Consider the following 18,012-nt stretch of genomic DNA (forward strand, 5'->3'; position numbering starts at 1 on the left):
TACAAAAGAAATCTATGTGTGTATGTCCTCACTCTACCAGTCTAAACCCTGTTGTTCAGGGAATCACAGGACACTAGTAGAAAGGCAAAAGTACATACTACTGTAGTTGTATACAAAAATTGGATGTTTTTTTAATCTTGAGTAATGCTTTTTTAAAAATACATTCCTGGGGAGGTTTTAGGAATGTATTTTAGTTGGGCTTTAAAAGAGAAGTTCGGGAATGTAAAAAACCCAAACCTACATACTCACCTAGGCGGATGCAGCATCTGTCTGATGCTGCTCCCTGCAACCTCTAAGGGCTCATGTACACTGCAGCTGTTAAACTCACATTTAGGAGATTTTCTGCGTTTTTTTCAGCAGCCCCTGAACCCTCCCTAATGTTTTCCTATGTGCCTATGTACACTATGTCATTTACAGGCAGTTGAGTCATTTTTTTGAACGCACCAAACTTGGTTCAGGAGTAGATTTTAACGGCGTTTCAAACACTAAACGCTTGTAAATGTGTTTATAAGCGTTTGCGTTTAGAAGCGTTTTTTAACTGTTTCGTGTCCAGATGCTGTCCAGAGCCTTTTTTCATCATCAGAAATGCATGCAAAGCGTTTTCCGTGTATTCTAATGGACCTGGTACACCGGCGTAGTCAGTTCCAGCTTTCACGTGAAGGAATAAGTGGTAGAACATGCTGCATTATGCTCATGATGGGATCCATAGTGAATAGACAGAAAAGACAGGTAATTTCAACACTTACCGCTTTCTCTGCTTCTGCTCTCTCTATTTCTCTCAAAATGTCTGAAATAGTTAATTTTTTACTGTTTTTCAGTGCATTCTGGGCATTTGGGAAGTTCTCCTGAGGTTATCTTTTAAAAACGCTTCTAAGTGCAAACGCGCATAAACACGGTATGCAAACGCGGCTAAACTGACGTTTTTTAATCTACGTTTTCCAGCAGTCTGTTTCCATCATTCAGAAGAGTTTTCCAAACGCCCCGTGTTCATGAGTCCTAAGACTTTGGTCTGCAGAGAGCTGGTGACTGTCAGTCACTGCCCCTCGGCTCCAGCACTCACTGGAGTGCTGGACTGTGGAGGGGACAGGAGTGGATAGCTCAGGCTCTCAGTGGAATGTTAAGAGGCTGAGCCTTTGGAGGTACTTCAAAATGGTATTTGTTTTTAATATTCAAAATTTGGAATTAAAGTAATTTCCTAAATGAAAACCACATGCATTGTTAGATATTAGAAATTTTCTTTCCTGCTCCTTCCAACATTGATTTGACCCCACTAATGATTCAAAAGTCAAACAAATGTTCCTGAAATGAAAGTCTTTTAAAATTATTCTAGTGTACTGCATGCTTAGGGTTAGGTTCACATCTATGCAGGTTGCGATTGATGCGTTTTTTCCAGCGCATTTTGCAGTGTGTTTTTGAACACGTTTTTGACGCTTTTTACAGGGTTTTTTCAGCTAAAAGGAAAGTATGAGGTATCCACGGGATGTAAACTAAAGGAAAATTTCCCCCAACAAGACAACCAGCAAAAAATAATTAAAATTGACGGGAGTTTTAGCCTCTCCCCTTCCTAAATGAAAAAAAAATGCTGATATGTACACTTTGCGGTGTATAAAAAAAACTATCCAAAAATAACATGCAAAATCAAATGTTATTTTTTTCTGCAGGTAAAATGTTACTTGATATTGAATAGTGAATAAGGAAAATACTGCTTTATGGCAACTAGATGAAACTAGTAGTCATAATAAATAAATAAATAAATAACTATTTACTATGCTCTACAGCTCCATCTAATGACCATAATGTGGTGTTTCTTCAACAACTTTATTTTTTAAAGAAAATGAATACAATCCGAGAAATTATCTTTTGTTTTTGCCCCATTCACACAGGACAAATGTACATTCAGTTTCCAATAGCTCTGTATATTTTTTTTATACATACAACCTTTTACAATAAACAGATATTCAATAACTTGAATCCCAAAAGACAGTAAACATTTTTCAGCTAGCACAAGACATAATGTGAAACCTGTCAGAGAGAAAAAAAGTAACAAAACCACCTCTTTGGCCTATTCTTGGCCTCAAAACAATCTGTCACCCATGAAAATTTTTGGCTAGGTCGGGAATCAGGCTTTCAGGTAGAGTCTCCCCGATGACCAACGCAGAAAAGCCTGCATTTTTGCTCACAAATGCTCCATTAGCACCAGGACACAAGAAACCTCCTAGAAATTGTTAACGTGTTGGTACGCTACGCCGGACGTGTTAACCACTTCAAGTCCGGACACTTTTACCCCCTTCCTGTCCATTTTCAGCTTTCAGCGCTGTCACACTTTGAATGACAATTGAGCGGTCATGCAACACTGTACCCATATGAATTTTTTAGAGACAGATAAAGCTTTATTTTGGTGGTATTTATTCACTACTGGGATTTTTTTTTTGCTATATAAATTAAAAAGTTCAAAAATGTTGAAAAAAAGTGTTTTTCTTATAAAAGTTTGCAAATAAATAATCTTTCTTCATAAATCTTGGCCAAAACTTACTCAGTTATCTTTTTAGTAAAAAAAAATAATAACCCAAATTAATTTATAAAACATTCTTATAAAATTATAATTTTTGTAAAAAAATGTTTTACATTTTTTTTTTATATTATTTATGTTTTTTTGTTTTTTTTACATACCATCACCCTAGCAGTACATTGTCACCATAGTGTACTACTTGTGGGGGGTGATGAAGATTTTTTTGTACACTGATTGCTTTTACACCCATAAAGGCTGTAAAAGCAATCATTTCTCCTTCTCTCTGGCTGCATTCTTGCAGCCATTGAGAAATACTGTGTGAGCTGTGATTGGTCACAGCTTGTCACATGGTACAAGGTTGTTGTGAATAGCCTTGTACCATGTGATCTCTGTGTTTATTCACAGATTTGACACGTAGTAAGCAATGATATCAGAAGTTAAATCTTGCTTACTACTCTTCATGTGATCACTGATTGGCCAATCAGTGATCACATGATCGGACTCAGTGGGCACCGGATTGAGGTGCTGCGAGCTCCACAAGCAGGGAGCTGAGAGGATGTTTATAAACAGCCACCCGCCCCTGTGCTGCTCCCATCCAGCCGTTTATATACATGGGCCGGACGGGAAATGGTTAAAAAGGTGGTTTCCCCAGACATCAGGCTTATGTTGGCGTGGTGAGTCAGCTGAGGGCTCCTTGTTCCATGTTTGGTGGCAATGTCCACGGCTTAAGCCATTCTGGGATGAAGCTCGATTATGGAGACTGCATTGCCCTTAACTCCTGAATGTTACACCCTCCATATTTCTGAGTGCTCGTTGAAATTATAGAAGAGATCCTTGGTGAGACACATTTTGAATGCGGCTAAGTCCTTAATTCCTAGACACTGGAAGACCACTCATACCCCCTCGATTCAAGACTGGATAAGAGAGGTTAATTTTATTTAGGAATTGGAACGGACACTGACTATGACTGATGACATGGTTTTCAGGTTTCACAAATTGTGGTCCAGTTGGTATGCTTTCACTTTTTCGGAAAGATATAAAGGGCTGATGGGCTTTTGGACATGTGGGCCATGCTGGTAATTTCTGGGCATCTCTTGCGAAGATGGATCTGCCCTTACTTATGCTATTTTCTTGCTTTCTTTCCTAGCTTTTCATTTTCCTCTGTTCTTACTTTTCTTTCCGTCAGACTTGATGATTGTACCTGCAAATTGTAAACATTTTACTATGTGTATGCTTCCTAATGTTTTGATTATACTACTGAGTTTGCTCCAAAACGAATTTGTAAACTGTGTACTACATGATATGATAATATGCTATGCTTTCTGGTAGCTGATTCTTGTTCATATGTTCTGCTTTTTCTTTCTGAATAAAAGCCAATTGTTTAAAAAATAAATAAATAAATAACATATTTGAGATCAGTCTTATTGGTGAAATAGAAAGCTTGATAGCAACCAATCAGATGTCTCCTGCCATGCTCCCACACTGCACAAAGAAACAGATTGGTTGCCTTGAGCAGCAGTTATTGGCTTTGACTCTTTTCACTGTGATGCCATGTATTCACAAAAAAACAGAACTATATTTTATGATTCTTTTTAATGTCCCAGTTTTGCCTGAGATTAAAATTTAATTTTCACTGCACTTCCAGCTGGGTTTTTATTCCCTGTGTGTCTGAGTCAGGAAACTGCTGAAGTGGCTGACGTCCAGATCGGAGCCTTGAGGGAAACACAGTTACCTGCTGATATTATATTTCCACTAGCAAGCTCCTTGCAGCTTACCATGTCAAGTGATGCAGCACGGTGCTTTAATCCATTGCAAATTATATAGGAGTTTGGTGGAGTGTGAAACCCCATAAAGGAAAGTTAATATATAAACACTGCTCAGATTCACTATTCATAGCATATTTTATGGTGAATGGGTACATTATCTTTACAGACTGTGTATGTTTGCTAAAGCTAAAGTTACATCCCGACTATGGAATTCCGTATGCTCATACAAACCTGTATTGTGCTTATATCCAGCCAGACACGGGATTGTACTGCAGTATCTCTCCCACTGGGAAAAGATGGAATTGGCTCCTATTTATATTTAAGGCTACATGGATCAAAATGTATCCGGTTCAGCAGGGACTGGCTGAATTTCTACCCATGTAGGCGCAGCCTGCATGTACAGAAGTCAATCTACTGATCAAATTCTAAAAAACCAGCCGGTAGGGTTTTCCCTAAATGATCATTGCTGCCAACCAGGGCTGCTGTTAGAAACCATAGGGCCCCATACAGCCAACCTGACAGGATCCCTCCCACCCCAAAAAAATACAGTCTACTATGCTTCAGTTATGAATAAACAAAGTGCGTGATCAATACCAATCACACATTGTGTTCATTCAGGAAAGCAGGGGGCCGGACCCTTCCACCACTTTCCATCCTGAAGGATCCTATTGTGTGCTTGCAGCTGCCAATGGGAAACTGGCAGCACTATGGGGGTACACAGGGGAGCTGCACAGCAGGGGGGAATGTATGGTGCACAGAAAGGCTGATAGGTGTGGGGAGGGGCAATTACTGGAACTGATCCCCTGTATGGCCCTCTCAGCAGCAGCTGAAAGCAAGCAAGAGGGAAAGGAGAATAAGCCAGCTTTCAGCTGCTGCAGAGAGAGCCATACAGGGGAATGCTTCCAGTAATTGCCCCCCTCCACCATTCTGACGATCACCCTCCCTGCTGACATCTGATTCACCCAGCTGCCTGGGCTCCCCTGCTAGCCTGGGCCCCATACAGGAGGGCTGCTGGTACCCCCTTATCCATGGCCCTGCTACCAACTATAGCCTTCAGCACTGATTATTATTATTATTATACAGTATTTATATAGCGCCAATAGTTTGCTCAGCGCTGTACATTATAATGGGAGACAGTACACGAGACACTACAGTAACAATACAATTTTATACACGAGGGGTTTGAGGACCCTGCTCCTTGGAGCTTACAATCTAGGAGGGAGGGGATAGTGGTACAGGAGGAAATAGCTGTGGGGGATGGAGTGGTAGGAAGAGTGGAGGAGATCGGCAATTAGGTGAGGGTGGGGTAGGCTTCCCTGAACTGATAATTGTATTCTAACAGCAGGGAGGTCTCTTCGCCATCAGAATACTATAGTTCAGCAGGAGCTCTTCCCCCTTCCACTTTGAGTGTGTGGATGTTGCAATCGCTGTCACATCACCATGTGGTTTGGTGTGGCGCAATTTTATAAAAGGGTCAGGGACTTCTTTCCCCACGTTTCTTAAGAGTAGGGCAGCCCATCAAAAAAATTGTACAGAAACACGTGAAAAATGCACAGAACCACGTACTAGTATGCAGTGTACTGGTGTAAACCTTAGGGTTAAGATTTACTTTAATAGCTGCTTGTGCACAAACAGGAGCTAAGGGTGGCCATACAGTAAAAACAAATTGCAACTCAATCTAGATTCCTAATATGAAGCTCAGGCAATGATCAGGTCATGTAGGGATATTTTTGGGGCATTAACAAGTACCTCTGGCACTGGAAATCATATACATTTTCCATCTTTTTAAATTCCTGGTGCTACCGAGACAATTTTGTGAGAAGAATTGCTTCTAAATGATAGGCAGATTGTGGTGGGTCGTGGTGCATCAGAGCACGGATAGATCTTCCCCAAACACCGTTCTGTGTGAACCATCTTTTCACCCAGGTACTTTCTCATCTTTTACCTATCACCTCTGATACATCATGCCAGAGACTTATCAGAAACGACTGCAGGACAGAGGAAAATAGCCCCATGGATATTTTTCCCCCACTGTGGTGCAGATGAAATAGGGAGGACAGTGGTCTTTTTCTCTGATAGGAGATCCATTAGTGTATAACAAATGTTTACTTTATGTTATACTGCTCCGAACATTTTTGGTCTGTCTCTTCAGGTAGAATATACCAACACCAACAATCTTAATATTTTGTTGAAAATGTAATGCCCTACAACAAATCTCTGCCATAATATACTGAATATCAGAAAATAATGTTGGTGATAATATAAAATGCTTCAAAGTCTTGAAATAACTTATCTCCGCAAGAGCAGCTGGATGTGATGGGTTCTCATGACTTTTTTTTTCTTTCATGACTTTTTAAAATGCTTGGTCCCCTCTGACACACCTGTGTAACTTAAACATTAGTATGCTACCACTATATAAATCAATAAACCGACAATTGAACATGTTAATAAATGTGGTACTAGATAGTGTGAACACTGACCCATAAGATGGCAATTGAACTGTAGTAATGCTGAACCAAATTTTAACTAATGCAGAAAAGGTTAAGGGGGAAAAGTATAGGCATTAACTAACCAAAAAATAAATGTCCTCATGAGCTTGTTAAGCAAACAGCCCCAATAGCGGGTGGGTGCAAGCTTTCCTGACAAATGGAGGTGACTACAAGTACCTGGTGTCCAATTGTCAGCATTAGCTGATTATCGTTGTGATGCACGTGAGGCTCTCCTTTTAGGAGTGTGCAATGGATGGTTGATGGGCTGCTAGGTAAAGAGCAGTCTCTATTGCATTAACTTTTTGCAGCATTGGATTAAGCTTTGTAGTTCCACTCACCACTCCTGGCAACAGGTCAGTTGTCCCGGAAGTCTCAGTCCCCACGATCAGGTCCTCCCAAACAGTTTCTCACTGGTCCTCCCTGACTGAAGGCACACATGGCAATGGGTCTCTCCAGCTTTGGGTGCTGGCACAGCAGGAAAACTCTTAAGTGTTTTAGTCCTTGGTCTCTGGTATGGGCACAGACACCCCAGCAAAAGGTCTAAACTCTCTTGGTACCCCTTGGCAAAGACTCCTATGGTCCCTTGTCTCTGCACAGTCCCAGCAAATGCCACAGGTCTGTACGGTTTGGCTTATAAGCCATATCTCTCCAGAATTGCCTGGGAAAACTTCTGTCCTGCTTCCTTTTGTCAGCAGGGGTTTCTGGGTTGTGAAGTCCACAGCACAATAGCCTCCATTCACTTGTATTGTGCTGCACTTCTTTAAGGACTACATTTTCCAGAGTGCATGGTGTCTGCATAGCAGGTTCACCTTCCTTTTGATTGGCTCAGTGCCGCTGCTGCCAGGAGGGAGGAGGAGCAAGACAGAGGGAGATAAAGCAGGCAGCCACACACAGCCCACAGCTGCACCACTCTAATGCTGCCAGGAGGGAAGCGAAGGGAGAGAGGAACACAGCCCACTCCTCCAGCCATTCTATAATTGCTTGCAGCGACAGGTGGTGAGTGGGGAATTCACTCAGCCGGTGGGCACTCGACTACAGTGCAGTGAAATATCTCTGAAAATATACACCGTACAGCCAGTCGTACATGGACATCATTCCTTCCTCATTATTGAATTAAGGTGTTCCCAGTGAAGGCTACTATTAATGCTACAGCATACAAAGACATCTTGGACAATTGTGTGTTTTCAACATTGCGGTAACTGTTTGGGAAAAGCTTTTTGCAGTAGGAGGTCAATAAAAACATGGTTTGAGAAGTGAAGGAACTCGTGCATAGAGCCCTGTCCTTTACCCTACTGAGCACTTTTGGATGGATTGGATCATGAGTCAGGTCTTCTCATTCAACATAAATGCCTGACTACACAGATACAGATATTTGGCTGAATGGGCATAATTTGCCCCAGATACACTTTTAAATCTTCTTGTAAGTCTTCCCAGATCTTGGGGGCTGTTATAGCTAGAAAGGAAGGGGGGGAAGTAACTCCATATTAACACCGAAGTGCTCATATAGTTCTGTTGGTCAGGTGTCCACAAAGTGGCAGGTATACTGTTTTCATACATAATAAAACAGCTTGAAAAAAAATTATAGTCTTTATGTAGGTGACTATGTAGCTTTTGTGGAAAAAAAAACCCTATTCAAAAATTTGCAGAAAAGAACCCCCGTAGCTGTTTTGTACTTGCACATACATGCATAAAATTGCACATGTACATGCAAAACATCCATTGGAAACTGTAGTGTGTTTTATGGCACACAGGTTTAGTTTCTCCACTTCTCTACAGAACATTCATAGAGATGGAATGATCTCTGTGTCTATGTGGCATCAATCAATTCAGCATTGCTAGTGGGCAGAGGAACATTTAGAGAGCTTGCACTAGCAAAACAGAAGGTGGATCATATTTGCCATTTATTATTTTGCTGTTTTTACATGATCAGATTTGCTTCACGGATAGAGTTACATTTTAAATAAATATGAAATAATTTATGTATAAGAAACTAATTTTTTGATAATATAAGCTTAATATCTTAAATGTTCTGTCTCTCTCTTTGCAGTTTTTCCCATATGGCGATGCATCAAAGTTTGCCCAACACGCTTTCAGAACCTTCGATAAAAACGGAGATGGAACCATTGACTTCAGAGAGTTTATATGTGCGCTGTCCATCACTTCAAGGGGAAGCTTTGAACAGAAACTTAATTGGGCTTTCAATATGTATGACCTGGACGGGGACGGCAAAATCACCCGAGTGGAGATGCTAGAGATCATTGAGGTTAGTAAGATTTGTTCTCCTTGCCAGTTCTGTGCCATGCTATATAGATCCTGTCAGCTTATCTTAGACAGTGAGACAAAAGCCCTTCATGGTTGATATAATAGTTATTTATATAAATGGAATACGGGGAATGAGACATTTCCTACTGTCACTTTGTTTTATTAAGTGGAATGTCACAGTGCGGCCATGGACTCTGTAGCAAATGGAATTACTTCAGCCCATCACGATAGCTAGAGCTGTAAGTATAAGCGCCCATTCCCCAGGCAATGATCCCAGGGGGATTTTATGAAAACAAGCCCCTTCCAAATCACCAATTGCCAGTTTTATACGGCAGGCCTGTAGATAAATGCTTCATCCACTGCACCTTTAACCTTTTTTTCTGTCCACAGTGTGTATATAAACAGGTCTCAGCATGATGCCCCATGCTTAGAAAATGTCTACCAATGTCATATCTTGGACAGGTACCAGCAGTCACATTCTGATGCTGCTAGCTGTCAAACCCAGATTTCATTGATCACTTTAGGTCTCACTAATGATGAGGAATCAATCAGAGTGGTTCGCAACCATATTATTTTTTATTTAATCCTTAAAGTTTTGTTTAAAAAAAAAGCACAACGAGTCTAAACAAATTCATATACAGTTCCTTCAAAGAGTATTCATACCCCTTGACATATTCAACATTTTGCCATGTTACAACCAAAAACATAAATGTATTTTATTGGGATTTTCTGTGATAGACCAACACAAAGTGGCACATAATTTTGAACTGAAAAGAAAATGATAAATGGTTTTCAACATTTTTTACAAATAAATATGTGAAAAGTGTGCCGTGCATTTGTATTCAGACCCCCAGTCAATACTTTGTAGAACCACCTTTCGCTGCAATTACAGCTGCAAGTTTTTTTGGGGATGTCTCTACCAGCTTTGCACATCTGAATTTTTGGCCCATTCTTCTTTGAAAAATAGCTCAAACTCTGTCATATTGTATGGAGAGCATGTGTGAACAGCAATTTTCAAGTCTTGCCACAGATTCTCAATTGGATTTAGGTCTGGACTTTGACTGGGCCATTCTAACACATGAATATGCTTTGATCTGAGCCATTCCATGGTAGCTCTGGCTGTATGTCCAGGGCTGTTGTTCTGCTGGAAGGTGAACCTCCACCCCAGTCTCAAGTCTTTTGCAGACTCTTACAGGTTTTCTTCTAAGATTGCCCTGTATTTGGCTTTATCCATCTTCCCATCAACTCTGGCCAGCTTCCCTGTCCCTGCTGAAGAAAAGCATCCCCACAACATAATGCCGCCACCACCATGTTTCACAGTGGGGATGGCGTGTTTAGTGCAGTGTTAGTTTTCTGCCACACATAGCGTTTTGCTTTTAGAACAAAAAGTTAAATTTTGGTCTCATCTGACCAGATCACTTTCTTGCACGTTTGCTGTGTCCCCCACGTGGCTTCTCGCAAACTGCAAATGGGAATTCTTATGGCTTTCTGTCAACAATGGCTTTCTTCTTGTCACTCTTCCATAAAGGCCAGATTTGTGGAGTGCGCAACAAATAGTTGTCCTGTGGACAGATTCTCCCACCTGAGCTGTGGATCTCTGCATCTCCTCCAGAGTTACCATGGGCGTCTTGGCTGCTTCTCCGATTAATGCTCTGCTTGCCCGGCCTGTATGTTTAGATGGATGGTCATGTCTTGGTAGGTTTGCAGTTGTGTCATACTCCTTCCATTTTTGGATGATGGATTGAACAGTGCTCCCTAACCCTGCTTTAAACTTATCCACAACTTGATCCCTGACCTGTCTGGTGCATTCCTTGGCCTTCATGATGCTGTTTGTTCACTAATGTTTTCTAAAAAACCTCTGAGGGCTTCACAGAACAGCTGTATTTATACTGAGATTAAATTGCACACAGGTGGACTCTATTTACTAATTAGGTGACTTCTGAAGGCAATTGGTTCCACTAGATTTCAGTTTGGGGTATCAGAATAAAGGAAGCTGAATACAAATGCATGCCACACTTTTCAGATATTTATTTGTAACAAATGTTGAAAACCATTTGTCAATTTCCGTCCACTTCACAATTATGTGCCACTTTGTGTTGGTCTATCACATAAAATCCCAATAAAATACATTTATGTTTTTGGTTGTAACATGACAAAATGTAGAACATTTCAAGGGGTATGAACAGGTATTCAAGGCACTGTATATGTGAAAAAAGGTCCTTTCCAATAAGAAGAAAAATGTACATGAGGCATAACATAAAATAACCCTTTGCAGCCCACAGCAATTAGAACAATGTGATTAGTACCATCAGTAGATATCAATATAGGGATCACATGCAAGTAGAAGCATTTATTTAGAAAATAATGGTTTCAGTTTGCAGAGGCAACAGCCTGTAAATGGCAGTGTGCCTCCTCATTAATACTGTAATTATCAGATACTGTTATAGTGTTACCAAAATATTAATACATATTTTTTTAAAGTCAGAAAAGTTTTTTTTTTTCTATTAAAACGATATACCAAAATACAATCATTATGGTTCTTTAACAAATGTAAAACTTATTTAGTTGACTAATGTAGGACTAAATTCACCTTGTGCACTCATTGGCTGTTACCTATGCAAGTACAACTGGGGAAATCAATGGTGGAGAAGGATCTTGGGGTTCTGGTAGATCACAAGCTTAATAATAGCATGCAATGCCAAGCTGCGGTTTCGAGCAAAATCCTCTCTTGTATTAAAAGAGGTAAAGACTCCAAAGAGAGAGATATCATATTACCCTGTACAAATCATTAGTAAGACCTCATCTGGAATATGCAGTTCAGTTTTGGGCACCAATTCACAAAAAGAACATTGGGGAACTGGAGAAAGTACAGAGAAGGGTAACCAAACTGATAAGAGGCATGGAGGAGATCAGCTATGAGGAAAGATTAGAGGAACTGAATTTATTCTCTCTTGAGAAGAGGAGATTAAGGGGGATATGATCAACAGTTATAAATACATCAGTGGTTCATATAGTGAACTCGGTGTAGAGTTATTCACCCTGAGGTCATCACAGAGGACAAGGGGGCACTCTTTATGTCTGGAGGAAAAGAAATTTAATCTCCAAATACGGAAAGGTTTCTTCACAGTGAGAGCTGTGAAAATGTGGAATAGACTCCCTCAAGAGTTGGTTCTGGCCAGCTCAGTGGATTGCTTCAAAAAAGGCCTGGATTCTTTCTTAGATACACAGAATATAACTGGATACTAACAATTATAGGTAAAGTTGATCCAGGGAATAACCGATTGCCTCTCGGGGGATCAGGAAGGGATTTTTTTCACAGCAGGAGCAAATTCGATCATGCTTTGCTGGGTTTTTTTTCCTTCCTCTGGATCAACTGTGGGTATAAGATTATAACTTTTTTTTTTTTTTCTTTATGGTTGAACTGGATGGACTTTTGGCTTTTTTCCAGCCAGACTAACTATGTAACTACTGTAAGAGGGAGTAATAACCAAAGAACAGCAGTTATAATAGGTGATCCCTATTATTCTATTATTTTGGGTCTGTCTGGCAACCTCTGATCACATATGGGTAAATTCAGCATGATGACAAGGATCACGAGGACAAAGAGAATGAATTTTCCCAGCAAGGACACAGATTTTTATTTTTTTGTAATATATTTATTTAACATTATTGGAGAGAAGAGCAATGCAACTTATACAGAGATGCATGTTTGGCACCTATACCTAGGGGCAGCATGATATAAAAATACAGCTCAGGTCAATGGACGTGTTTGATACCTTAGAACCACTTTAACGTGTTTCTCCAAGAAAACTTACATTTGCACAACAGGGGTATGTCCTTATCATAAGTTTAGTGCAGCCATTGCACCCATCTGTGTGCATATCGGCACCCTGCCTGCGTCCTGCTTACAGCCTCCATAGTGTTACTTAGTGATGTCATAGAGGAGCAATGACAGACGATGTACCGCATCCCTCCAGGTGCTGTTTAAAATGAATGTGTTTGTCATATTCTGCACCACTGGGTACATAATTCATGAAACTAAGAATGTATTAACACAGCATTGGGACAGTCTGCAGGAACACTATAACTGCATAGTAATGTGTTTCTTACACAGTTCACTTGCCATGTACCCGGAGGTTGCAGGGCTTGTAATCCTGCACTGAAAGATGATTTAGAAAAGCAATGAGAATTTATAAACTGGCCTTCACAGCTACATTGGGATCTTGAAATAGAGCTAAACCTAATCTTTCAAATCTCAAAGGCTTCAACATGTTAATGTCATTCCAAAATGTGTTTCCAGTATTTTCATCTGCAGCTTTACATACTTGTTGATCCTGCCATGAAGTTTATATTTAAAAGCGGAACTGCTTCCCAAAAAAAAGCATGTCGTAACAGGGAGAAGAGATTCCTAAACAAAAGCAGACTTTGCATGTTTTTTGCATGGTTCACTTTAAAGTGGAACTCAAGGAAAAAAGCTTTTATACTTCTATTATGTACAAAGTATTTACCTCTGATTTATTTTTTATTTATTTCAGGTACTTATATAGCGCCGTAAATTTACGCAGTGCTTTACATATATATTGTACAGTCTCATCAGTCCCTCATCAGTACAATCTAAATGATGCTTATCCAAGGTTTGCATCACTGTTCTGTAATGTCAAAGCCTTAGTAGCCTTCATTGATGCCAGAAAGTACAGCTAGTGCTATATTGCCTGCAGTGAGAATACAAGGAATTCTGTGAATGGGCAAGGGGAGAGGAAGGGATGGACAAACAACAGAGCAGTTTGTGTGTATCAGAGCTGCAGCTCTTGTGTTGCAGTGCCAGAAGCATAGTGTTGGCTGTACGTTCCAGCAGCAATGAAACTGGGATTTTTAAAGTAAACAGCAGTGATGCAAGCCTTGACTTAGCATCATTACAGGTCATTTCTTTGTACACAGCAAAAGAAAAAACATTCCCTGGAGTTCCATTTTAAGAATAACTATTTCCATATACTGTACATTTAAAGCAGTGATACTCAGCCAACAACCTAGACCTAAGGATGAGGTACTAAAATTAGTTTGTTCCAAACTTGTGGGAACTATCATGTTACAAAAGGCCACCAACCCACCAGCTGTGGCCGTGGAGTTCCGTGGTAGGGATGCTGGAGACATCATTGATCTAACAGGGCCATGTAGCCAGATTAGGTCATTGATGTCATGAGCATCCACACCCCTTTGTTGTATGTGACTGCAGGGTGGGGAATCCAATGGCCACAACTGATTGCACCAGCAGCCTGCTGTCATCTCCCAGTTTCCCATGTGTCTGGGCAGATCTCAGTTCAGCCTGAACCTTATTTTACCCTTCTGCAAACACAAAAAAAAAAAAAAAGCGCTCTTCAAATTAATATATTATTATTATTACACAGGATTTATATAGCGCCAACAGTTTGCTCAGCGCTTTACAATATATCTCTAGATAATATTGGATGAGTGAACACAAACAATAACACAATGTAAAAAATATGATAAAACAAATATATATAACAAGTGAATCAATAAAGCTCAGTGAAAAAAATCAGCAAAACAATATATGAACCAGTGTCACTGAATTTTTTTCACTGAACGTTTTTCACTGATCTTTATTGATTCACTTGTTATATATATTTGTTTTATTATATTTTTTTACATTGTATTATTGTTTGTGTTCACTTATCCAATGTTACCTAGAGATATATTAATTTGAAGAGTGCTGACTTTTTTTTTTCTTTTTTTTTTCTTTATTTTGAGCTTGCAGATTGTTACCCTGTTTGCAGGGGCTAGTTAAATCAAAAAGTAAGGTGTCATGCTCCACTATCAGTAATGATATATAAACATTCATTTATAAAAAAAAAATATATATATATGGATTAAATTAAATAAATAAAAATGAGTGAATAAGTCCAACATTAATTCAGCAGCATGATATTACAATCACGCTGGTGCTGCATGCATGAATAATCGGTGATTTTGAAGTGTCTTCTAATGGTGTAATACAAAGTAAATAACGTATAGTCCACCAATCTTAAATAATGTGCTCCTTCACCAGTTGTGCTCTCACCTGATGTATATGACCAAACCGTTAAGTGAGGTTATCAAAGCTTGTGTCCCTTTAATTGGACTCAAAGATTAACAGATGGATATATCCCTGTTTCCCAGATGGATGGTTGGATGAATGGAGTATTTTCCTTTTCCCAGCAGGGGGTCTCACCGCTTCCTAGAGACCTTTTTCCTGGAGGCGGATGGATGGAGTTATCCCTCTTCCCACTAGGGGGTCTCGTCAATCCCTTCAGATTTTTTTGTCCATGTGCATATATACCATGTAATTAAAAATAGAATATAGTGCCTTATCTTCTTTTTAAAATATTTATTAAACAAATGTAGTGCACTCACATGAAATATAAGTTAAAATTGCTTTTTGTACAAATTTGCAGGATCCTTAATGTGTTTGCCACACTCCCATATACTTGCTGTGTAGTTTCCTTTAAGCGTCATGACGTCAGAGCCCCTCCCCTAGTTAGCTGCTCTTCCTAATATATCTGTTTGATATATACACATTTTTATTTTATACATTTATTTTTATGTGATATTGGTTCCATAGGCGCTTTCCCCAAATTGTTACTCGTTATTTTATCCTTACCTAGAACCCTGCAGACAATCAGGCCCCTCCACAGCTTAGCTGGACTACATTTCTATTTTATTACCTTCAATCACACACACAAGTACATTTTATTTTAGTGTTGCATAGCCTAGTGCCAACAATCCACATCATATTCCTGCAATTCTACAATTATTAAGATTGTGTCTGAACTTACAGCATAACATCATTTCAGAAAAATCTTAACGAATGCTCCATGCCTGACAGTCATATACATAAGGTAGAATTTATAGTAGAACTATAGCAGGGGCAGACTGACTATTTGGAAACTCGGGCACTGCCCGAGGGCCCGGGGTCAGTAGGGGGCCCCATGAGATGCCCCTGGTACCTTTTTCATAGGCTTTTTTTAGTTTGAGCAAGGACACAGGGGCCCCATGATCCCCTATTGCCCGGGGGGCCCCATGAGTTGTCAGTCCGCCCCTCTACTATAAGCAAAAATTTTAAATCAATTTGTTGGTCAGCTCAAAAAGTTACTCCCTATATGTACTTTTCATTTTTGTTTTTGCCCCCACAAATCCTGCCCATTATCTGATGGTCCTGCTAGATTTTTCTGCTGTATGGAATTTTTTGTTAGAAGCTGATGTTAAGTATCTAAAAAACAAAAGGCAATGTTGTTACCTTCATGTCAGCTATGTCCACAAGGACTATCACGCCATGACATCATGGGGGGGAAGCATGAAGTATACTGTTGTCTCCACTGATGGGCAAGCTTTTAGTATATTTATTAGCTGCAGGCCCCTATCACTTTGTTCTGTGCAAATCTGGCTCTGAACCACAGCATTGCAATCTCCCAGGTGCTGTGAATGGTAAAAGCTACTGGCACACACCCGATTTGCGTAAGGCAAGGGAGGCATTGGAAGTGGTTGGTATGGCTATCATTGACTTCCTGTGATCCTAAAATTAGGGCAGGCACAAATTAATATAATTTTGGTTGTCCAATTTAGGACATCATTTAAATTGCCTATATTGTAAACAGCCCTCCCAAGCATTAAAAAAAAACTATTTGTATGCTAGAACGGTTCCCCAATCAGCTGTAGGATAAAAGTAATATTAAAAACTATATCTTTATGATACAACTTTGTAACTTTGCCAGCAATTTTATGTAATCCTTTCATGACCAGAGGTCATTGAAGCCTAAATGACCTGGCTAAAGTCAGTCAGTAACTTGAGTTTAACTTTTGCTAATTATTTTCCGAATTTTTAAATATATATTTTTAAGAACATACAAGGCATTGATTCGGTAAACCATATGAATTAAAAAAAATATATATTTTTTTATTATGGGCAGACAAATGCACAAAAAACAAATGCACAAAAAATAAGAAAAACAATTTTTTTTTAAATAACTATTTTTTTTTAATACTGTAAATGTGTCTGAAAATTACAGACTGAAAGCTTCATTTGTGAATGAAGCCTCTAGCCTGCATGTGATTGCTATGTCATAGCTAATATAATTATCACATGATTGGGAACCACTCTGATTCGTTCTCGTGTGCTAGTGGGGAACTGGAACTGTCAGTGGCACACACAATGTAGGCTGCTAGCTGTCAAAGTAGAGACATAGATTAAGATATAAACAAAAGAAGAATGCCATAATCAAGGGTATACCAACCCATCAAAAATTCTTTGACTCACCATAAATAAAGGTGTGGATTATTAACCGAACAATAGCATATATAAAACTACACAGTTGACTAGAGCAAACTGCAAAAAGAGTGGTATTTAAATCCAAAGCACAAAGTACATCAAAGTGGATGCAAAACAATATCTTTATTACTATAAACAGTGACTAAAAAGTACACATAAACAGCACTATGTCAAAACACAATGTCCAATTGATATAAAAGGATAAAAGAAAGAAAAAAACTTCCACCAAAAAAAAATATAAAATAAAATTATAATGTGAAAAGTTCAATTCATTCCAGTGGTAAGTGTCTCTTTAAGATAAAGTGATCCAACATCCATGTTTACAGGTTTTTTTGTTATTTAAAACAGCAGCTTGGTTTGTATGTATATACAAACCTACTATGATTCAGCTAAGTGAATGCGCTGGACCTTTTGCTTTTGCTTTTAATACACTGTTTTTATATTTTTTTGATTGACTGCGTGTTCACCATGCCTAATGCCCACCTTTCAGTGGATCATTGTGATCTTAATAAAGATATTGTTTTGCACCCACTTTGATGTACTTTGTACTCTGCTTTGGATTTAAATACTGCTCTTTTTGCAGTTTGCTCTAGTCAGCTGCGTATTTTTTTGTACATAAATTAAGATACCCTCAGCACAGGACATTGTCCTGGAGATTGCTAATTC

The 18,012-nt window shown here is 39.3% G+C and overlaps 1 protein-coding gene across 1 annotated transcript in view; it reads left to right on the forward strand.

Moving 5' to 3' along the window:
* The window catches only part of VSNL1 (visinin like 1), a 256,316-nt gene that overhangs the window by 226,917 nt on the left and 11,387 nt on the right, over positions 1-18,012 (forward strand). The window contains exon 3 of the mRNA XM_089671095.1: positions 8,812-9,027. Within this exon, the coding sequence (XP_089527221.1) occupies positions 8,812-9,027 (216 nt within the window). The remainder of the gene's footprint in view (positions 1-8,811; positions 9,028-18,012) is intronic.

This window comes from Staurois parvus, unplaced genomic scaffold (genome assembly GCF_062004578.1).
Source record: "Staurois parvus isolate SC_StPar_1 unplaced genomic scaffold, SC_StPar_1.0 ptg000098l, whole genome shotgun sequence".
Classification (NCBI taxonomy): Eukaryota; Metazoa; Chordata; class Amphibia; order Anura; family Ranidae; genus Staurois; species Staurois parvus.